This window comes from Loxodonta africana, chromosome 6, assembly GCF_030014295.1.
Source record: "Loxodonta africana isolate mLoxAfr1 chromosome 6, mLoxAfr1.hap2, whole genome shotgun sequence".
Classification (NCBI taxonomy): domain Eukaryota; kingdom Metazoa; phylum Chordata; class Mammalia; order Proboscidea; family Elephantidae; genus Loxodonta; species Loxodonta africana.
In genome coordinates, this window is record NC_087347.1 from 26881659 (window position 1) to 26904924 (window position 23266).

The 23266-nt window shown below is 47.0% G+C and overlaps 1 protein-coding gene across 1 annotated transcript; it reads left to right on the forward strand.

The window, feature by feature from the left end:
* The first annotated feature begins 857 nt into the window (after positions 1–857).
* On the forward strand, positions 858–11963 carry DNPEP (aspartyl aminopeptidase). The gene is made up of 15 exons (XM_003406049.4): positions 858–988; positions 1388–1481; positions 1568–1656; positions 1747–1860; positions 2432–2557; positions 2750–2880; positions 3165–3240; positions 3347–3454; positions 4556–4633; positions 5619–5702; positions 6699–6859; positions 7265–7304; positions 7427–7528; positions 9718–9885; positions 10247–11963. The coding sequence occupies exons 2-15, from the start codon at positions 1394–1396 to the stop codon at positions 10295–10297; spliced, it is 1416 nt and encodes a 471-aa protein (XP_003406097.1). The 5' UTR covers positions 858–988; positions 1388–1393; the 3' UTR covers positions 10298–11963.
* The last annotated feature ends 11303 nt before the right edge of the window (positions 11964–23266 follow it).

The following is a 23266-nucleotide window of genomic DNA, read 5'->3' on the forward strand; positions in this document are numbered from 1 at the left end:
GACACAGGAATATTGGAATTGCCTCAAAGAGCACATGGAACTGTTTTTCTTTGTCATTAACTTCTCTGTCCCGCAGGGACCTCCTGTGTACATAATATTTTGTTGTTGTTAGTTGCTGTCCAGGTGATACCAACTCGTGGTGACCCTATGTGTGCATGGTAGAACAGCTCCATAGGGTTTTTAAGCCCGTGACCTTTCAGAAGCAGATCACCAGTCCCGTCTCCCCAGGAGCCTCTGGGTAGACTCGAAATACCAACCTTTAAGGCTAGTAGCCTAGCGCCTAACCGTTTGTGCCACTCAGGGACTCTTAACATAAATACTTAGCAGGGTGTATAGAAAAAGACCCAGAAAATATCTGAGAGAAGCCTATAGCGGTTGTCGCGGGTCTCTGAAATCAAATCAGTTGGGTCCAAACGATACCGCTGCCACTGACTACCACAGGTAGGTTACTTTTCCCTATATTTCAGTTTCTTCATATATAAAATGAGACGGTGAAAGTACAAAGTTGATAGAGCAGTTCTGAAGATTAAACGAGATAATAAGCTTTATCACGAAGTTAAAGCTCACCGTGAGCGCTCCAAGAACCTTAGCCGCGTTGCGGTTATTATCTCAAGGGTGGCGGTGGAGAGAGGCTGAGAGCACTTTGTACAGTACGCCTCTCGCCCAGGGCCAGGCGGGCGGCTCGCGGCTGTCCTAGCACCTCCTGGGCGACAGAGGGCGCCCGCTCACGGCGACGGTGCGAGGGGCGGGGCGGACGCGGAGCCAGCGCTGAAGCCGGCCGGCAGACGCGGCCCCAAGCGCTGGGCCATGCAGGTAGGTGGCGCCGTCTGGCTCAGCTTGAGTCTCCGTCCCAGAACCAACCCTGCGCCCGCCCCAGCCCACGATCAGCCCTGCGCGGAGGTGGGGGGTGCGTCCTGCCGAAACCGAAAGCCCCGCCCCGAGTGACCCGACCTTCCGGGGGTGACAAGGGGTCCGCTGCGAGAGACCGGTAGGTTGCGGGGCGGTGGGTGCCTTGGGGAGCGGAGCTGGGGGCTCCAGGATGGGAGGCGCACGGCTCAGAGTTAGGGGCCCGCTGAGGAGCTGGAGTTCGGGACCGAGACCAGGATTTCCTAGCTGGCGGGGAGGGGAAGTGGAACTTAGGGAGCCGGGCCAAACCTCAGACTGGGGGCGAGCCATCCTGGAGGAGCTCGGCCGGGAGCGCGGTGGGGCTGTGAGATTGGCTGGAGTAGTTCGGCCTGGGATCTGGGGCTTTCGGTGGAGAAGAAGCAGAAGCAGAGTTCTCAGCCTTGGACCGGTTTCGTCTCAGGGTGGTGATAGGGGTCCTAGAAGTCTGGATAAAAGGTCAGAGGTCCCAGATCTCTTAGGAGTCTATGCCCCGCTCCTCTAGGTGGCCATGACCGGCAGAGCCCGCAAAGAGGCGGTGCAGGCCGCGGCCCGGGAACTCCTCAAGTTCGTGAACCGGAGCCCCTCACCTTTCCATGGTAAGTGACCAGGGCAGGGAAGGAGAGAGGGCCCGGTCGTGGCCCCCACCTGCTTCCATAGCTGTGAGAGCGTTCTTTCCCTACAGCTGTGGCTGAGTGCCGCAGCCGCCTCCTCCAGGCTGGCTTCCAGGAACTCAAGGAGACCGACAGCTGGGATATCAAACCCGAGAGCAAGGTACGTGGGGTCGGGGCAGAGAGGCAGGGCAGTCAGGCAGAGGCTCAAAGTCCTGTGTGCCACTAGGCTAATCCTGCTCCCCTCCCCCAGTACTTTCTGACCAGGAACTCTTCCACCATCATCGCCTTTGCTGTGGGGGGCCAGTATGTTCCTGGCAATGGCTTCAGTCTCATTGGTGCCCACACGGACAGCCCCTGCCTCCGGGTAAGGAACTGGGCTGAGGGTGCTGGGATAGGGATGTCAGGAGGACTATATGACAGAACAGAGCCAGGAGGCACAAATTAGGGGGCTGTATTTCCCGGAGTCCCAGGGTGGTACGGGTGGTTGTGCACTGGGCTGCTAACCAAAAGATTGGCAATTTGAACTCCTGCACTGGTGCCTCGGAAGAAAGGCCTGGTGCTTTACTTTAGAAAGTTCACAGCCTTTGGAAACCCTATGGAGTACAGTTCTAGCTTGACAGCCAAGGGGTCGCCATGAGAATCCACTCAATGGCAACTACTTTTTTTTTTTTTTTTTTTTTGGTTCCCTAGAGCAGGGGGAAGGTAAACTTGTTGCCTCTCCTCCATACTTTGTGCCTTTCATCTGGCACTAATATTTTGCTCTGTTCCTTAACTTGTTCATCATCTAAGTTCATCTCCAACAGGAAACTGAACTTCTGGAAGACAGGGTCCAGTGTCTTGCCCTCTGCGTCAGGGGAGCTCAGCCCAGTGGGTGACATAAGCACATCTCATCATTCCGCCTTCTCTGAGTTTCCCTTCCCCATCTCCATGCTCAGGTGAAACGCCGGTCTCGCCGTAGCCAAGTGGGCTTCCACCAGGTGGGAGTGGAGACCTATGGTGGTGGGATCTGGAGCACTTGGTTCGACCGTGACCTGACCTTGGCTGGACGCGTCATCGTTAAGGTGGGAAACAGGGGACCTAAAGATTGACGGTCACCCTCCTTCAGGGTACCCACTAGAAGTCTCCTGGGAAAGAGGGTAGACCCTCCCGGGGAGAGGGGACCAGAGAACTGCGTTATTTAGTCTCAGTGAAGTGGGGGCTCTCACCAACCAGGGTGGCACATGCCCTGTGCTGACCTGCCTGGCTGGCCACAGTGCCCCACCTCAGGCCGGCTGGAGCAGCGGCTGGTGCATGTGGACCGGCCCATTCTCCGCATCCCACACCTGGCTATCCATCTGCAGAGAAACGTCAATGAAAACTTTGGGCCCAACACGGAGATGCACCTGTGAGACGGGCTGGCTGTGGTGGCTGGAGGGGCAGGGCATGGCACCATGCGGTGGCTGGGCTCTGGGTGGGACCTGGGAGGCCACTACCTAATGGTGGCTGTGGTCAAGTTCTCCTACTCTTGGGTCCCATTGATGCCCAAGGATGTTCTGCCATTTTGGGAGCGAGCTGGGAGTCGAAGGGCAAGGGCGGTTCCCCATCAGGAGACATCTGAGTGCAGGGGTGCCCCACTCGGCTATGCCCACCAGCCCTCCCTATGCGCCCCTCTCACATGTCTCTCCACAGAGTCCCCATTCTTGCCACAGCCATCCAGGAGGAGCTGGAGAAGGGGACTCCTGAGCCAGGCCCTCTAAATGCTGCGGTAGGAGCAGCCCTTGTGATGGGGAGGTGGTGGGCAGAGGAGTCCCTTCAGAAGGGGAGAGGAGGGGAGCAGTGGACCCTCCTCCCAGCACCCTTCTGTCCTACAGGATGACCGGCACCACTCAGTCCTCATGTCCCTGCTCTGCACCCATGTGGGGCTGAGCCCTGAGGACATCGTGGAGATGGAGCTCTGCCTTGCAGACACCCAGCCTGCGGTGAGGAACGGTGCAGGGACTGTGGGTGGGTGTGGGTGGGGCCCCCGGGACCCCAGCCCAGCCCAGCATGGCCCCTGGAGCACTCATTTAGCCTGCCAGTTACCTAAATACTCTCAGCCATGTTCTCCCAGTTATGACCACCCACCTCCTCCAGGGCCCCAAGCCCCTCCAAGCCCATTGCCACGGAGTCAATTCCGACTCATAGCGACCCTATAGGACAGAGTAGAACTGCCTCATAGAGTTTCCAAGGAGCGCCTGGTGGATTCAAAGTGCCGACTTTTTTGGTTAGCAGCCATAGCACTTAACCACCAGGGCAGTGGTTCTCAAATAGGAAGGTTCCCCACCCCAGACCAGCTGCCTTGACTCTCAGGGGGCAGAGCCTGGAGATTGGCCTTTTTCCAGATTCCCCAGGCATTTCAGCTGCAGGGAGTCCCTGTCCACGCTTTGACCCACACTGGCTCCGAACCTCTGAGGGCAAAAGGCCTGGGTGTGGCCCCCTTTTTCTGGAGCCTGTCCTTGTGTCTCTCCCAGTTTCCAGTAGTCGGAAATTGCCAAGGCTTTTGATGTGGCGCAAATGGTTTGTGCTCAACTACCAACCTAAAGATTAGCAGTTCGAACCCACCCAGTGGTGCTGTGGAAGAAAGGCCTGGTGTTATGCTTCCATAACGATTACAGCCAGGAAACCCTAGGAAGCGGTTCTACTCTGTAACTCACGGAGTCGCTGTGAGTCAGAACTGACTTGATGGCAACGGGTTTGGCTTGATTTTGGGTTTGTTCTGTTTGAATATGTACTACGTTTCTGTTTCTTGGTTATCGTCCTCCATTTATTTCCCTGGCTTTACTTTGTGACCATTCAGCCCCTCTGTTTTCCTGCCCCACAGGCACTGGTCAAGAGCTCTAGGCCTCCACCCTCCCACCATCCCTCACCTCCAGCCCAGGCCATTCTCCACTCTCAGCTCAGCCCTGCCCTGCAGGGACAATAGTGCCCTAATCCAGGGGTCATGAAGAGGTTGCCCAAGAAAGCAAGAGGGCTTGCTCAGGTTCAGGCCCTCGGAACAGGAAGAGGCAGGGGAGTGGGGGTTGACTGCCCTGTCTCTGTAGGTCCTGGGGGGCGCCTATGAGGAGTTCATCTTCGCGCCTCGGTTGGACAATCTGCACAGCTGCTTCTGTGCTCTGCAGGTGAGGTGTGGGCACCCCAGGCAGCAGGGAGAGGCAGAGTCGTGGGAGTGACTAAAGGGCTGCTGGCCACCCTGTCTGCTGGTGCTGGGTGGATCGTGGGAAGGGGCTTAAATACTGCAGCCTCAGCATCACTACCCTTGGCCCCTGCCCTGTACTGGCTTGGGGTTAGGGGCCCAGGTCAGGGAAGGCTGAGAAGTTTAGGGCACGGCTGTGTCTGGCCCTAACCCTGCCCTTGCTGCTTTTCCTTTAACCATCTGTGCTTCCAGGCAAAGGCCTGCAGTACCACCTTATCGTCCCAGAGGGCAGTATCACTCAGCTCCTTCTGCTTCCCTCTCTAGTCTTAAGGCCACCCAGCCTTCTCTATTCCTTCAGACCTCAGTGGGGTAGTCTCCTTTCTTCCTTGTCACCTTGATTCTCTACCCTGTTTTCACCCCAAGTCAGTTTCTTCTCTCCCTTTGCCTTGCCCCTCCCTCTGCCCTTTTCTACCTCTCCTTCCCTGCCTGTTCTATTGTTGGAGACGGACTTTGGGGTGTAAATGGAAGAACCAGAGCCAGACCTGGGATCTGCACCTGCTTCTGTACCCAGCTAGCCAGTCATGTGGCCTTGATGGAGTCATGGTCACCCCTTCAGACCTCAGTGCTTTAAGTGAGGCCAGTTTGTTACATGGTCTCCACAGTCCTTTTGGCTTTTGGATTCTCAGCTCTTTCCCTCCATCTTCACATCCTCCTCTTGCCTTTTGCATGGAAAGGTGTGGGAGAAGAACACCCGAAGGATGGTGTCTCCCGTCCCAATTGAAAAGGCTCTCCAGCATGCTGCTCACCGGGCAGTGCCCTAAGAGACGAGCTGCTGAAGGCCCAAGCCCACTTCATCCTGGCCATGGTGCTAGAAGGCCGGTAGGGTTGTCTGAGCCTCCGAGGTGTCGGTGTGCTGAGTTACCAGGGAAGCAGGGGTGATGGTGACACTCTCGTTTCCCTCCCTGAGCCAGGCCTTGATCGATTCCTGCGCAGCCCCTGCCTCCCTGGCCACGGAGCCCCATGTGCGCATGATTGCACTCTATGACAATGAAGAGGTATGTGGAGGGCTCCGGGAGGGGACCCCTCGGCTCCAGCCAGCTTGTGCCAGGCACCCTCCATGGTCCAGGGCTACCCTGGGAGCCCTGCAGGTGGGGGAGACACTGCCTGGGCTCTCCCAGCACTGGGGATTCCCTCTGGCTCAGTGTATATCTGTTTTTAGTGTGACCATGTTTCTTATCTTTCTCCTTTTGTCACATTTTGAGCTCCTCAAGGACAGGGCCAGTGCCTGGTTCATCCTTGTGGCCCCGGGACTCAGCACACAGCAGGTTCTCCTTCTTCACGCTTGTGTTAGGGTCCAGTCTTAGACACTATAATAGAGATTCCAAAATACATTGGCTTGAACAGATAGTTTCCTCTTGTGTAATTACACAGGCCAGAATTAGCAGTTCAGGATAGGTCTCTGCTATCCGTAACACGTGGCTTTTATCTTGGGATCCAGGGTGGCTGTTCGAGCTCTTGCCATCATGTCTGCACTGAGTTAGGAAGAGGGAAAAGGGCAAAGGAGGAGAGTACAGCCGTGCCTTTCAAGGACATGGTCCACAAATCCCATCCATCACTGCATACAACCCATTGGCCATGTTTAGCTGCAAGGGAGGCGGAGTGTGTGGTCTCCAGCTGGGTGGTTATGTGCTTAGCTACAACTAAGTTCTAACAGTTAGCAGTCTCTGTCATATGCCTAAAAGAAAAGTGACCAGTGCAGTGTGGAACCTGTGCCAAGCCCCAGGGGTGAGGGTTAGTGGAGAAGGAAGGAGGTTGGGTGTAGGAAACTAACCAGTAAATGCAATTTTGCCCCAGAAGTGACTCTGAATTACTTAGGCCGCAGCCTCCCATCAAAGTTTCTGTGATGACACAGGTCCAGGCTCCTGGAGTTGGGGAGGTTGATCATAACTCGGCTCACCCCCCATCCAGTGACTCAGTAGGATCCTGGCCTCTCAGCTACAGCTCAGGCACCTCACCCCAGACCCCAAGAGTCAGCTGTTTGCTGTTACCAGGTGGGGTCTGAGAGCGCCCAGGGAGCACAGTCACTGCTGACGGAGCTGGTGCTGCGGCGGATCTCAGCCTCGCCCCAGCGCCTGACTACCTTCGAGGAAGCCATACCCAAGTCCTACATGATCAGTGCTGACATGGCCCACGCGGTACACCCCAACTACCTGTGAGTCAGACACCATGCCAGACACGCAATCCTCACACAGCCAGGGACCCAGCATAACCACCTTCAGGCTCTGCCCTGGCCTGGGCCCTAGCCTCTTCTCTTCTTCTTCTTTCTCAGTCTGCCAGGAGGTTCAGTGGGGACCTCCTGTTGGCTGCTCCAAGGCCCAACTTGTCAAAGTTATGTAATCACTAGCCATGGTATATTGAGTAGGCTTCATTTCATAGACTGATGTTCATCTGTTGCTAGATGCTGCCTGGAACGCAGTGTTTAGAATGACCCTGTGGTCCAGTTGGACTGGGCAAGAAAAAATCCTGTGATCCATTAGGGATGTCTGTCATGGGAGGGGTGGTGGGCGTTGGCAGGCCTGGCTCCTGTTTGCCATCCCTGCTCTTAACTGTCCTGCAGAGACAAGCATGAGGAGAACCATCGGCCCTTATTCCACAAGGTGAGATGCTCCTCTTCTTCTCAGGGACTTGGAGGCCTGGCTGGTTCTGAGCCCCATCTCGTTTCCTCTGGGTTTGCCACCCAACTCTGCCTCATCTTTTATTCTGGTTTTCCTCCCTTCAGGGCCCTGTGATCAAGGTGAACAGCAAGCAGCGCTACGCCTCGAATGCGATTTCTGAGGCCCTGATCCGAGAGGTGGCCAACAATGTTGGGGTGCCCTTGCAGGTGAGGGTGGACCCAGCCCAGGAAGGTGTGACAGAGGGAGCAGGGTGGGGGCACAATCTAATGGGCCCCCAATGAGGGGGAAGCCTGGGAGAGGACCTTAGTGGTGGGAGCGGGAGACCCCAGTAAAGTGAGGAGAATGGAGGTTTTTGGATACGGGCAGAGCTGGGTTCAGCGCTGGTTCTTTTGAGGCCCTAGCTGTGTGACCTTGGGCAAGTCTTCTAATGTCTCTGAGTCTCAGTTTCCACATCTATAAAATGGGGACGATAATGATACCTCCTTTGCAGGATTTCTGTGAGGATTGAAAGTGTATGCTGTTGGCCCACAGTAGATTAGTCCTGCTCTTTTTCTACCCTGTACCCCCCAGTTGCCCTGTGTCCCTTTTATATACCCTGTGGCTTCTGTAAGGGAAGTTCATGGCTGGGGAGCCTGGACCTCCAGCTACTCATTTCCCTCTTGCCTGGGAAATCACCCATCTAATTCCTTCTCTTCGATGTGTGTGTGTGTGTGTGCATGCGTGCGTGCGTGTGTGCGTGCGTGCGTGCGTGCGTGCGTGCGTGCGTCAGGGGCCCTGGGTGGTCGAGTGACTCACGATACAGCAAGCAAGCCGTGGTGGAGTCAGAACTAGGGTCCTGGCATCCTGACTGCCAGCAGCCCAGGACTCTCTGCTGCGTAGCCGCTGGCCTGCCCATGTAGAGCCGAGACCTAACTGTTGGGAAGGAGGCAGCTATGGGAGGATCTTACTCAAAGAATAAGAGTAGTTGTTGCTTGATTTTTTTGATTCTATAATTCTCCTTTCTCTTATACAAAAACTATTGATACCTAACATCACTATTATGACTTTGTTTACTTTTTATTATAATACAAAGAAAATAGTTTCAAAATATCAATATTTTTAAAAACACTAAAACTACCGAGTGCTTTTTCTTTGGGAGAGGGTGACCCATGGGGTGAATATTTTTTTTAATTCCCTCGGCTACTCTATGGAGAATGGGTTTTTTATGGGAGGCAAGAATGACAGTACCTGGAACTAGGGTAGTGGCAGTGTGGTTGGAGAGAATTGGACTTATTCAGAATATATCGTGCTCTGAGGTCTGTCATTTAGTGTTGGCTTTGTGATTTTATCCAATCACTTCCACTCTCCTGAGGAGCTGTTGTTGTATACCATTGAGTCGATTGCAGCTCACAGCAACTAGGACAGAGTAGAACTGCCTGGTAGTCCTTATGGGAGCAGATCACCAGGTCTTTTCTTCCACGGAGCCACTGGGTGGGTTTGAACTGCCAACTTTTTAGTTACCAGCTGAGTGCTTAACCATTGTGCCACGCGGGCCCCTTTTTTTAATTTTTATTGTGTTTAGGTGAAAGTTCACAAATCAACTCAGTCTCTCATACAAAAATTTATATACACGTTGCTATATACTCCTAGTTGCTCTCCCCCTAATGAGACAGCATGCTCCTTCTCTCCACCCTCTATTTCCGTGTGCATTCAGCCAGCTTCTCTCCGCCTCTGCCTTCTCATCTTCCCTCCAGACAGGAGCTGCCCACATAGTCTCATGTGTCCACTTGATCTAAGAAGCTCACACCTCACCAATATCATTTTCTGTCCTATAGTCCCGTCCAATCCCTGTCTGAAGAGTTGGCTTTGGGAATATTTCCTGTCTTGGGCTAACAGAAGGTCTGGGGACCATGGCCTCCTGGGTACTTCTAGTCTCAGACCATTAAGTGTGGTCTTTTTATGAGAATTTGAGCTCTGCATCCCCCTGCTGTCCTGCTCCCTCAGGGGTTCTCTGTTGTGTTCCCTGTCAGGGCAGTCATCAGTTATAGCTGGGCACCATCTAGTTCTTCTGGTTTCAGGCTGATGTAGTCTCTGATTTATGTGGCCCTTTCTGTCTCTTGGGCTCATAATTACGTTGTGTCTTTGGTGTTCTTCATTTTCCTTTGCTCCAGGTGGGTTGAGACCAATTGATGCATCTTAGATGGCTGCTTGCTAATGTTTAAGACCCCAGACTCCAGTCTCCAAAGTGGGATGCAGAATGTTTTTTAGTAGATTTTATTATGGAGGGCCCCTTTCTTGGGGGTAGAGCTATCTCCCAGGCCCCTTTCTTTCAGTCTGGCAGTTGTAAGATCACTTTCCTCTTGGCCTTAATGAGCACACACCGTTCGCTGCTCATCACCCTCTCCTCACTTCCCAGGATCTGATGGTCCGCAATGACTCCCCTTGTGGTACCACCATTGGACCTATCCTGGCTTCTCGGCTGGGGCTGCGGGTACTGGATTTGGGCAGCCCCCAACTGGCCATGCACTCCATCCGGGAGACAGCCTGCACCACGGGAGTACTCCAGACCCTCACGCTCTTCAAGGTAACTCCCACCCCACCCCATCACCATGGCAGCTGGGCACCTCCCCTTCTAGCACCTGAATTTGTTTCTGGGGCAACTTCACCACAACTAAGTGGCTGACTTAGGTGATGGTTGACGTGGTAATGCCATGTAGGAAAGCAAGGGCCCCCCACTTCTTTTAAAGCCTCAGGGGCTTTAACCAGCCCCCAAAGGGAAATGAGGGGAAGGAGAGGGGACTAGGGATGGGAAGGTTGGGGCAGTTGTCAAGCAATAGGTGAAACAAGTATTCTTCTTGTCGGGTTTATGTTGGCGGGAGGTGAGCAACGGGCACCTGCATCTGGTCCCCTACTCATTCCAAATCCCGCTCTGCCTCCTGTTTTAGGGCTTCTTTGAGCTGTTGCCTTCTCTGAGCCGCAACCTCATAGTGGATTGAAGCCTCTTGGAAAGACTTCCAACTTCCCACCGCTTTGCCCTTGAGAGGGGAAGTTCTCAGCTGAGCTGAAGCTGGATTATTAAAGTAGATTTTTCTCTCAAAGTCATGCTGCTGAGCTTATTTGGAGACTCGAGGTGTTGGATTGAGCCATGCTTGAATCTCTGGAGCCAGAACAGAGGGGCGAAGCTCCTGGGAGCTGATGGGGAGGACTGATTTCAGATCTTTTTTCTCTTTCTTGAGCCCATGCCTGAAGTGGGTGAAGGGTGGGCTGGATCCACAACTGGAAGATATTTCATCTCCCTCCCCCAGCCCTCCCTTCCGCTGGAAGATGGCTTTAATGCCCTTCCGCCTTCCATCCCCTGGATCAAAATAGTCCAGGAGCCCAGCTCGGCCCTCTGGGGTCTCCACGTGCAGTGTTAGGCCCGCTCCAGAGCTGGCCTAGACGGCCAAGGCTGTTTCTAGCCTCCCCTGCCCCTCCCAGGAACTGCAAAGAGAACAACACAGTCTGTGCTTCATTGTCCTTCATCATCTACTTCTGAGCAGGCCCTGTAAATATATTATCAGGGGAAAAGATTATCACTGAAAAATTCAAATAGGAAGAATCAGAGTCTGCTTATAAACCAACTTTCACCCTCCCATCAAGATAATTGTGTAAACTAGCGTTCTTCCAAAATTTTTGAGATCTGTATAAAAACTTGGGAGTCCCTGGGTAGTGCAAACAGTTAATGCACTTGGCTGCTAACCAAAAGGTTGCAAGTTCAGGTTCACCCAGAGGTGCCTTGGAAGAAAGGCCTGGCAATCTGCTTCTGAAAAATCAGCCATTGAAAACCCTATGGTGCATAGTTCCATTCTGACACACATGGGGTTGCCATGAGTCAGAGTTGACTCAGCGGCAACTGTTTTTTTTACAAAAAATTTAATTTTTACATAAATATGACTATATTGGCTTTTTAACAAGTTAATATGATATAGAGATATTTCCGTATCAATACATACAACTTAAACTTAGCAGTGGCAAAAAATTAGAATCAACCTAAAGATTTATCAGTAAAGGCAAAGCCAAATGCATTATGAAATGTTTGTGTTATTGAGTTGTTGAGAAGGTTAATATTGACTAACATGAAGAGATCACAAAGACACTGTCGAGTGGAAAAATCCAGTTGCAGGATTATAGAGTGTGATGCAATTTGTGCAAAACCCACGTGTCACAAGACATTACGTTTTTATGGGATGTATGTATGCATATATATGTGTAGAAAAATGTCTGAAAAAATGCACATCAAACTTTCACAGTGGTTTTCTGGGATGGGGGTGACAAAGGGGCCTTAGCCCTACTTGTAAAGTTTTCCTTTTGTACAAGAGAATGTATTCATGTTAGTATGTAAGAAATGTTTTACCTTAAAACTATCTGTCCTTGTAATTACTGCACGGTGTTTATTGTATGGTGTTCCTGGTTGCTGTGGAGTTGGTTCTGATGCGTGGTGACCCCATGTGTAGATGTACCATTGTTTATTCAGTGCCGTATTGATGGACATTTAGATTTTTCTCCCACTTGCTGACAATTCTAAACAACACTGAGATGTATCACTGGACACTTGTAGGCTTATTTTTTTCCCTTGGGACAAATTTCTAGAAAGGAATTATGGGATTAAAGGGTATGTATGTATTTTTTTTGTGTGTGTGTGTATAAAATGTTGGTAAATATTGTCATATTGTCCCTGGTAGCTTGAAATCTTGGAAGAGGGAGTCAGCTCCAACACCAAGGCTCAGTTCACCTGAGCCATAGAATCTAACCTATGGGACTTTCATGATTGTTCCCTTGCCAACTTCTCCAGTCTCATTTGGGCACTTTTCCCATGTATGGTCCACACTGTAAGATCCAGTAATTCAGACCCACAGTGGATCCCAGTCATGTCCAGCAGGTTCACAGTCCCAGGCCTGCAGACATGCAGTTAGTTCCACCTACTTCTGAGTGCCTCCATCACTACCCCAATTTGTCTTTTTCTCTTTTCTTCACATCCCAACTCAACCATTGTCTTTTTAATCTTCCAGCCGGCCCCCCCACCCTCAAATTTTCCTGTTTAAGAATTCCTCCTTGTCATTTCTTTCTCGGATTCTGCCTTCTTTCCTTTCTTCCTTATTTCCTCTCCCTCCTCTCCCCTACCCCCCGCTTCTTGTATTTGTGCCTTTTCCTTAAGTTAGCTAGTCATTGGTCTATTTATTTATTTATTTATTTTGTTCTCAGTACCAGCATTTTTACTGATTTGTTAATGGGAAGTGTGGTGGTGATAACCCTGGCATGCTATAGTGTCACAATTGTTAAGGCTCTCACTGGTTGAGAAACCCTGTGGTGGCTGTGCTTTGGTCAGGGTTGATGGTAAGGAAGGCTGCTCCCTAGTGTCAGTGGTGATAACAGGGTTGCAGAATAGCAGAGGCCGGATGGCAGCACTTAACCATCAGACTTGGTAGTATTTTCTGTCTCCTAATTACTCTCTGCGGGAGAAAAATGTGGCAGTCTGCTCCTGTAAAGACTATAGCCTTGGAAATCATATGGGGCAGTTAGGCTGTAAGCTTGGGTTATGGGTGGGCGTTTTTGTTTTTTTTCCTTTTTTCTCCTTTTGTTCAGCCGAATGATTTTTGGAGGATGTATAGAAAGATTTGGATTTCGACAGCTGCTGTCATCTTATGGAGTCTCAAAATATTTTTATTTGAAATTTCTACTTGGAAATTTTATATTTATTCCAGATTTACAAAAAGGACATCCAATATATATGTTTTTAATTTTATTGTGAAAATAATACATAACAAAACATACACCATCTCAACAATTGCAAATGTTTTTTTGTAATAGTAAAATGTCAAAGATGTTTGTAGAAGACACTGTCAGCACCCCACCTATCTCCTCTCACTTTTACTTCAGTGCACACAGCGCCACTTCCAGGGCCACTATGTGTGCTTCTGTGCCTGAGGGCCTTCTTTTGCTGCTTGCCCACAGTTCTTCACTTACCTGGCAGTTGGAAGTATAGGGAATGAATGGACCATCCCCCAAAGCAACACTAACCAATGACAGACAAGGGTTTGTATCTAACCCACAGCTAACGTCATACTTAATGGTGAAAGACTGAAAGTTTTCTTCCTAAGATCAGGAGCAAGGCAAGGATGCCCACCCTCCTTCTTAAAAAAAAAAAAAAAATTCCTAAGTAAAAAAGTACAAAAATTACAAATATGAAGTTTAATATGAAAGCAATATGTGTATAGATACCCCAGCTCCCTCGCACTGTTAGTGCCATAACTCTGAAGTTTGTATTTTGCACTGGCTCCGAGAGCCTCTCCCAGCAGCATTGAGCTCCAGAATTAAGCCTGTTAACATGCCCCTTTCTTTATCAGTTGTCTTCCTTCCCTTGTCTCACTACGAAGCTCTCCTTCACCTTTCGATAAACTGCGTTCACCGAGATCCCTGCCTCTGGGTCTGCTTCTGGGGAAACCCAAACCAAGTCCCAATTCCTTTGAGATTGAGAACGAGACAAGGATGCCTGCTGTTCCATTTCTATTCAACCTTGTACTGTAGGTCCTTAGGTAGATAGTAAGGTGAGAAAAGGGAAGAAAGATAGGATTGGGAAAGAAGGAACAAAAACTTCCTTTTGATATGATTAGTTATATAGAAAATCTAGTAGATATATTATTTTTGACTTAAGAGTTTATCAAGACAGCTGGCTGAAAAATCAATATATAAAAACCAATTCTATTTCTATAGACCAGAAATGAATGGTTAGAAAATGAAATTTTGAAAGAGTTTACATCTACGAAGCATAAAAGCAAGTACCTATGAATAAATATAGTACATAAATAAGATCGCTATAGAGAAACTTATAAAACTGCAAGATAAAGAAGATCCAAATAATTTGGAAGATACGTCTTCTTCATGGATTGTGAAACTCAATATTGTAAAAATGTCAGTTATCCTCCAAGTTGATAACGTAGACTGAATGCAATTCTGGTAAAAATGTCAGCAGGTTCTCCCCTTCTCCTTTTTCTTCTTTTGTGGGAGGTGACAAGCTGATTCTATAACATATATGGAAATAGCTTAGACACTTTTAAAGAAGACAAGGTATGAGGATTGCTCTACCAGTTACCAAAGCTTATTATAAAGTATAATAATTAAGACAATATATTATTGATTCAAGGACAGACTGACCAATAGAACTGAATAGATACCCATGAATACATGGATACTTGATTTATGACAAAAGTGGCAATTTAGAGAGTCTTTTCAAGAAATTGTGCTATGGCAGTTGGATATCCATATGGAAAAATTAATTGGACCCCTACCTCCCACCATACACAAAACCAAATTGCAAGTGGATTTTAGACCTGAGTATAAATGGCATAACGGTGAATCTTTTAGAAAATATAAAAGAATATCTTTATGGCCTTGGGGTAAGGGAAGATTTAAACAGGAAAAAAAAAATACTGAGCAGAAAGGAGATTTGACTTCCTTAAAATTAAGACACCTCTCAAATAAACTGCTTGCACTCAGATTCTTGTCTGTTTGGAAGATTAGAGAATTGAAAGACAAGTCACGAAGTGAAAGAAGATATTTGCAACACATATAACTGACATAGGGCTCATATTCAGAGTGTATAAAGACCTACAAATCAATAAGAAAAGTCAGACATCTAAAAGAAAAATGGGGAAAAGATTTGAACAGGCACTTCACCCAAGAGAAAATCCTAATAGCTATTGAATGAATACATGAAAACATGCTCAACTTATTAGTCATCAGAAAAATATTAGATTAACTCATGTGAAATTGCTAGTGTACAACCATTTTGACGTACAAAATGGCACTTTCATGTGATTTAACCTAATACAGAATAAAACCATGATAAGATACCACTATACCATCATATAGCTAAAATTTTAAAATCTGACTATACCAAGTATTGGTGAGGACGTGGAGCAACAAAAACTCTCACACAACGTTAGTGGGAGTGTAAGTTGGCAACAGCTTAGGACATCAGTATAGCATTATACCCATTGACCCAGCCATTCTACCCTAATGTACACTCTCAATAAACACATGTGTGTGTGCACCAGGAGACAGGTATACGAATGTTTATGGCAGCACTGTTCATAAGAGTCCCGAACTGGAAACAACCCAGGTGTCCATAAACAATACAAGGAATTCTGGGACAGATTACATTTTTGTAGGCCCTGAAGCATATATAGTTTGGGGACCCTCTTTATGTAAAATAATATAAAATTACAAATATAAAATTTAGTATGAAAGCAAAGATTAGAATGAGAACAAACATTTAAAGAAGAATTAACATCAATTCTTCACAAACTCTTCCAGAAATTAGAAGAGGGAACATGTCCCAACTCATTCTATGAGACCAATATTACCCTGATATCAAAACCAAAGATATTACAAGAAAAGAAAAGGGAAGAAATCTGTCCCTTATGAATTTAGATGAGTTCGTATAGATGAACAGCAAATTGAATCCAGCAACAAATAAAAAAGGATTATACAACATGGTGGTTGTTGTTAGGTGCTGTCGAGCCAGTTCCAACTGATAGCAACCCTATGTACAACAGAAAGAAACACTGCCCGGTTCTGCACCATCCTCACAATCGTTGCTATGTTCAAACCCATTGTTGCAGCCACTGTGTCAGTCCATCTCATTGATGGTCTTCCTCTTTTTCGCTGTCAAGCATGATGTCCTTCTCCAGGGACTGGTCCCTCCTGACAACACATCCAAAGTAGATTAGACCAAGTCTCACTATCCTTGCTCCTAAGGAGTATTCTGGCTGTACTCCTTCCAAGACAGATTTGTTCATTCTTCTGACAGTCCATAGTATATTCAATATTCTTCACCAACGCCATGACCATGATGGTTAATGTTATATGTCAACATGGCTAGGCTATGATTCCCAGTGGTTTGGCAGATACTGGACTGGTTGCTCTTCCATAATGTGGTATAATATCATCACTTTCCATGATGTGATCTGATGTGATCAGCCAATAAGTTGAAAGGGGAGTTTCCTTGGGAGTGTGGCCTGCCTCCACTGTGTAAATGGATGTTCTGTCAAAGTTTGTTCTCCCTCCATCCTACATTCTTCTCATGGCCTGACCTCTGGTTCCTGGGATATAAACCTGCAGAAGTCTATAGCCCGCTGCCTGATCTGCAGATTTTGGATTCACTAGCCCACACAATTGCAGGAGCTATTTCCTTGAAGTAAATCTCTCTATATATGCGTGTACATATACGTATACATATACACACATATATATCTACATCTATATCTGTATATGTCTCACTGTTTTTGCTCCTCTAGAGAAACCAGACTAAGACAATGACTAAGTGGGATTTATCCTAGAGTCGACATATGAAAATTAATGTAATACATCATAACCCAAAACCAAACCCAGTGCTGTTGAGCCGATTCTGACTCATAGCGACCCTATAGGACAGAGTAGAACTGCCCCATAGAGTTTCCAAAAAGCGCCTGGTGGATTCGAACTGCCAACCCTTTGGTTAGCAGCCATAGCACTTAACCACTACGCCACCAGGGTTTCCATAATAGATCATATATTAGTAAAACAAAAAAGGACAGAAACCACATGACCATCTTAATAGGAACAGAAAAAGCATTTGACAAAATCTAATACTCTTTCATAATAAAACTCATGAAAGATGATTTTAACATCTAGAAATAAAAGGGAACTTCCTCAGTCTGATAAAGGGCACTATGAAAAATCCAAGGGTAACATAGTACTGAATCGTGAAGACTGAAAGCTTTCCCCCTAAGACTAAGAACTAGACAAGGATCTCTGCACTTGCCACTTCTATTCAACATTGTACTGGAGATTCTGGCCAAAGCAATTAGGCAAGAAAAAGGCATAATTAGAATGAAAAAATATAACAAGTTACTTTTGCAAATCATACAAAGATATTCGATCATGTGAACACATTGCTAGGGCCCCTCCCAGATCCTTGGAAGGGACTTCTGAAAGTGAGGGCCCCAAAGCTGAAACTTCATTAACTTCACAGGATATCCAACCCTAATTGTAATCTAATACGATCATACGATAGAAGACTATATAGCAATGAAATTAAATAAAATATAGTTATATTCAACAACATGGGTAAATCTTTATAATGTTGAACAAAAGAAGCCAGGGCAAAATAATACATTCTGCATGTAGTGGATCGAATAGCGTGAGAGGACCATGATGATACAAGATGGATCCTGCCTGCAAAGGACTCTGGGAGAGAACCAGAGAAACTTACTTACTGAGCTGTGACTTGGGCCAGGAAAAAACACATCAGACACCTGACTTCATGGTATTGTCAGTTGGAACCCATTAGCTAATACAAAAACAACCCCATCAATCATAGATTAGACATGTTTTTCCCTGGGTCTGTTGCATATATCCTTGCACGTATACACTAAGTATATAAACCGCCACTCCAAGCAGAACCTCTACGGGGTGACTCACTGTCCTTTACAGGAATCTCGGTACCAACCTGTGTCTGTAAGCTCCCTAATAAAAGCTAGATCTGATCAACTGGCTTTCTCCACCTCTTTTTTTGGACTCTGACCTGTGCCCCTCAGACCCACTCCTGCCATGGTCTAGTGGGGTGCAACAATAGTGTCCCTCTAAAATTTGTGTCTACCCAGAACCTCAGAATGTGATCTTATTTGGAAATAAGATTTTTGCACATGTAATTAGTTAAGAGTCTTGAGATGAAATTATCCTGGATTTAGGGGAGCCCTAAATTCAAAGACTGGTGTCCTTATAAGGAGAGAGATTTGGAGACACACAAAGGGAAAAAGGCTATGTGGAGATAGAGGCAGAGATTGAAGTAATGCACTACAAGCTAAGGAACACCAAGGATTACTGGCAACCACCATAATCTAGAAGAGAGGCGAGGAAGCACTCTCCCCTGGAGCCTTCAGAGGCAGCATGGCCTTGCAGACAACTTAATTTTAGACTTCTGTCCTCCAGATCTGGGAGAGAAGAAATCTCTGTTGTTTTAAACCACCCATTTTATGGTAATTTGTTGTGGCAGCCCTAGGAAACTAATACACCAAGTTATTAGTTATTCCAAACAACTAGTTGAGATGTAATCGCAGTAAAAAGGTAAAAGATGGTGGTGATTTATGCTAGAGCAGTGGCACTTGGCCGGGAAAAAAAAACGTGGACTGACTTGAGAAAACTTTTGCAGGGAAAACCACAGCAATGCATGGGAGATGCCAGTGATAGAGAGAATCAAGGACAATAATAGCTAACGGTAATTGAGGGCTTACATGTGCCAGTCCTATTTCTAAATGCTTCACAGATATTAAACTTATTAATCTTCCTAAGAACGTTATCAACTACATCTGTGGGAACAGATAATGGAAACTATCACCAGTCAGAACAAGGCCAGGGGCCAACTGTGGAACAGACCATCAATCGCTCATATGCAAGTTCAAGTTGAAACTGGAGAAAATTAATCCAAGTTAAGGAGAGCCAAAGTATGACCTTGAGTATACCCCACCTGAATTTAGAGACCACCTCAAGAATATATTTGATGCATTGAACACTAATGACCACAGACCAGATGAGTTGTGGAATGACACCAAGGACATCACACACGAAGAAAGCAAGAAGTCATTAAAAAGACAGTAAAGAAAGAAAAGACCAAAATGGATGCCAGAAGAGACTCCGAAACTTGCTTTTGAATGTCAAGTAGCTAAAGCGAAAGGAAGAAATGATGGAGTAAAATTGTTGAATGGAAGATTTCAAAGGGCGGCTTGAGAAGACAAAGTATTATAATGACACATGTAAAGACCTGGAGATGGAAAACCCAAAGGGAAGAACACCCTCAGCATTTCTCAAGCTGAAAGAACTAAAGAAAAAATTCAAGCCTCAAGTTGCAATATTGAAGAGTTCTATGGGGAAAATACTAAACAACTCGAGAAGTATCAAAAGAAAATGGAAGGAATACACAGAGTCACTATACCAAAAAGAATTGGTTGACATTCAACCGTTTCAGGAGGTATCATATGAGCAGGAACCAACGATACTGAAGGAAGAGGTCCAATCTGCTCTGAAGGCATTGGTAAAGCGCAAGGCTCCAGAAATTGATGGAATACCAATTGAGATGTTTCAACAAATGGATGCAGCACTGGAAGAACTCACTCATCTATGCCAAGAAATCTGGAAGACAGCTACCCGGCCAATCAACTGGAAGAGATCTATATTTATGCTTATTCCCAAGAAAGGAGATCCCACAGAATGTGAAAATTATCGAACAACATCATTAATATCATATGCAAGTAAAATTTTGCTGAAGATCATTCAAAAGTGGCTGCACCCAAATTCTCATAAAAAGACCAGACTTAATGGTCTGACTGTGACTAGAGGAATCCCGGTGGTCATGGTCCCCAAACCTTCTGTTGGCCCAGGACAGGAACCATTCCCGAAGCCAACTCCTCAGACATGGATTGGACTGGACAATGGGTAGGAGAGAGATGCTGATGAAGAGTAAGCTACTTGTATCAGGTGGACACTTAAGACTGTGTTGGCATCTCCTGTCTGGAGGGGAAATAGGAGGGTAGAGAGGGTTAGAAACTGGCAAAATTGTCACGAAAGGAGAGACTGGAAGGGCTGACTCATTAGGGGGAGAGTAAGTGGGAGTATGGAGTAAGGTGTATATAAGCTTATATGTAACAGACTGTCTTGATTTGTAAACGTTCACTTAAAGCTCAATAAAAATTATTAAAAAAAAAAAAAAGCGGCTGTAGCAGTATGTTGACAGGGAACTGCCAGAAATCCAAGCTGGATTCAGAAGAGGACGTGGAACCAGGGATATCATTGCTGATGTCAGATGGATCCTGGCTGAAAGCAGAGAATACCAGGAAGATGTCTACCTATGTTTTTTTGACTATGCAAAGGCATTCCACTGTGTGGATCATAACAAATTATGGATAACATTGCAAAGAATGGGAAATCCGGAACACTTAATTATGCTCATGAAGAACCTGTAAGTAGATCAAGAGGCAGTTGTTTGAACAGAACAAGTGGATACTGCGTGGTTTAAAGTCAGGAAAGGTGTGCATCAGGGTTGTATCTTTTCACCATGCCTATTCAATTTGTCTGTTGAGCAAATAATCATAGAAGCTGGACTATATGAACAAGAATGTGGCATCAGGATTGGAAGAAGGCTCATTAACGACCTGCGTTACGCAGATGACACAACCTTGCTTGCTGAAAGTGAAGAGGACTTGAAGCACTTACTGATGAAGATCAAAGACCACAGCCTTCAGTATGGATTATACCTCAACATAAATCCTCACAACTGGACCAGTGAGCAACATCACGATAAACAGAGAAAAGATTGAAGTTGTCAAGGATTTCATTTTACTGGGATCCACAATCGACACCCATGGAAGCAACAGTCAAGAAATCAAACGACGTATTGCCTTGGGCAAATCTGGTGAAAAGATCTCTTTAAAGTGTTGAAAAGCAAAGATGTCACCTTGAAGACTAAGGTGAGCCTGACCCAAGCCATGGTGTTTTCAATTGCCTCCTATGTATAAAGAAGACCAAAGAAGAATTGATACCTTTGAATTGTGGTGTTGGAGAAGAATATTGAATATACTGCCAAAAGAAGGAACAAACCTGTCTTAGAAGAAGTACAACCAGAATGCTCCTTAGAAGCAAGGATGGAGAAACTACTCTCACGTACTTTGGACATGCTGTCAGTAGGGATCAGTCCCTGGAGAAGGACTTGGCGTTTGGTAAAGTGTCAGCGAAAAAGAGGAAGATCCTCTTTTTCGCTGGATGAGCTGGGTTGACACAGTGGCAGCAACAATGGGCTTAAGCATAACAACAGCTGTGGGGATGTCTCGGGACATGACAGTGCTTCATTCTGTTTTATGTATGGTTGCTATGAGTCAGAACTGACTCGATAGCACCTAACACCAAGAACATTATGAGCTATGTGTGTTTGTTGCGTGCACTCCAGTGGGTTCCAACTCACAGTGACCCTATAGGGCAGAGGAGAACTGCCCCATAGGGTTTTCTAGGCTGAAAGTCTTTGCTGGAGCAGATCGCCAGGTTTAGGCTCGGGGTTGAAAATCGGAATGTGGGGATGGGACCTAAGAGAAGCGGGCTCGTGGGAGTTTGGGGATTCGGCAGGAGGAGTGGTGGGGGGCCACCGAGTGGGCCAAAGGGCACAGCTCACTAGAAGGCCGTGGAGAACCCAGACCGGAAGAGGCCCCTCCCGAGGTGACCGGTGCCAAAAGGATCAGCATAGCATCGGGTTCAGTCCTCTGGGAAAGGCGGTGCCAGGTCAGGGGTAGGGACGTCTCCTTAAGCCTGGAGCTGCGGGTTGTCAACATTCGACAGGAGAGGGGGCGGCTGGGGGAGGACACAGCAGGGCACAGGGGAGAAGGCCGGTCCTTTGCGCTGCCCAGCGAAGACGCTCCCTCTGAATCCGGGAATGTTAGCACCGACCCATATCTGGGCGAGGGGGCGCACGGGCGCCTAAAGAAGAGGTTCAGGCTCCCAGTCTGGCCCCTGGTCCTCCGCCTGGTCCTAGAGTGTGGAGACCAACGCAGAGGACTTCCTGTGGCTCTGTGGATTCGAAGGGTGCTAGATGGGAGCGAGGGGTGGTCAGGCTCTTTTCACCTTCGGGAGCCACCTCCAGAGCAAGCCCCTGCATCGCTGGCCCAGGGTTTCAGTGCTGGGGACAGTAGGGGCTGTGCCCATGGTCGCTCCCTTTTCCTACTAGCCCTGGGAGCGCTGCCCAGGGACCCAATCCCCCTCCGGAAGTCCTTTCCCTCGCGGTAGAGTAATGGGGCCTCCACGTTAAAAAATAATAATGATAGTAATAATTACCTTTTGTTTATGTCAAGAGATACTGGTTTTCCATTTACAGTGGCAAGGTTTCCTTTAAAAATAAATTTACTTAAAAGCATGAGTCAAAAAATATTAAGCCAATGATACTACAGTGGTGCAAAGATAAGCTAAAAATCATGTTGGTGGTTCTCAAACGCCTGAAGTTATGGAAAAGTTGTATTACACTGTAATGTTTCTGTTTTGCTAAACTAAACTTATTAGTTGATTTCTTTCTTTCTTTTTTAATTGTGTCTCATGAATTAGTGAAAAATGCTAGTCTATGAGTCAGGACATTGGGACCTTGCCCAGGTAACTTAATCTCTCTAGACCTCAGTTTCTTCATCTGTAATCAAGAGACTTGAACTGGGTAACTTTTAAAATACTATTCGTACTGTGTTCCTTTGATCCATTCTCACTTATTGATAAGCCAGTTAGTTAATTTCTAAAATAACTTTATTGAGATATAATTCACATACCATACAATTCACCCATTTAAAGTGTACAATTCAATGTGTTTTAATATATTCACCGTCATGGATTGAATTGTGTCCTCCAAAAATATGTGTCAAAAACAGAGAATCCCTGAAGGTGCAGGGGAGCAGTGGGATGCAGACCTAAAATTCTCCTAAAAAGACCAGACTTAATGGTCTGACTGAGACTAGAAGGACCCCAGAGGTCATGGTCCCCAGACCTTCTGTTAGCCCAAGATTGGAACCATTCCCAAAGCCAACTCTTCAGACAGGGATTGGACTGGACTATAAGATAGGAAATGATACTGGTGAGGAGTAAGCCTCTTGGCTCAAGTAGACACATGAGACTATGTGGGTAGCTGCTGTCTGGAGGAGAGATGAGAAGGCAAAAGGAGACAGAAGCCAGATGAATGGACATGGGGAATACAGGGTAGAAAGAAGGAGTGTGTTGTCTCATTTGGCGGAGAGCAACTAGGAGTACAGAGCAAGGTATAGATAAATTTTTATAAAAGAGACTGTCTTGATTTATAAAATTTCACTTGAAGAACAACAACAACAAAAAAATGTGTCAGCTTGATTAGGCCAAGATTCCCAGTATTGTGT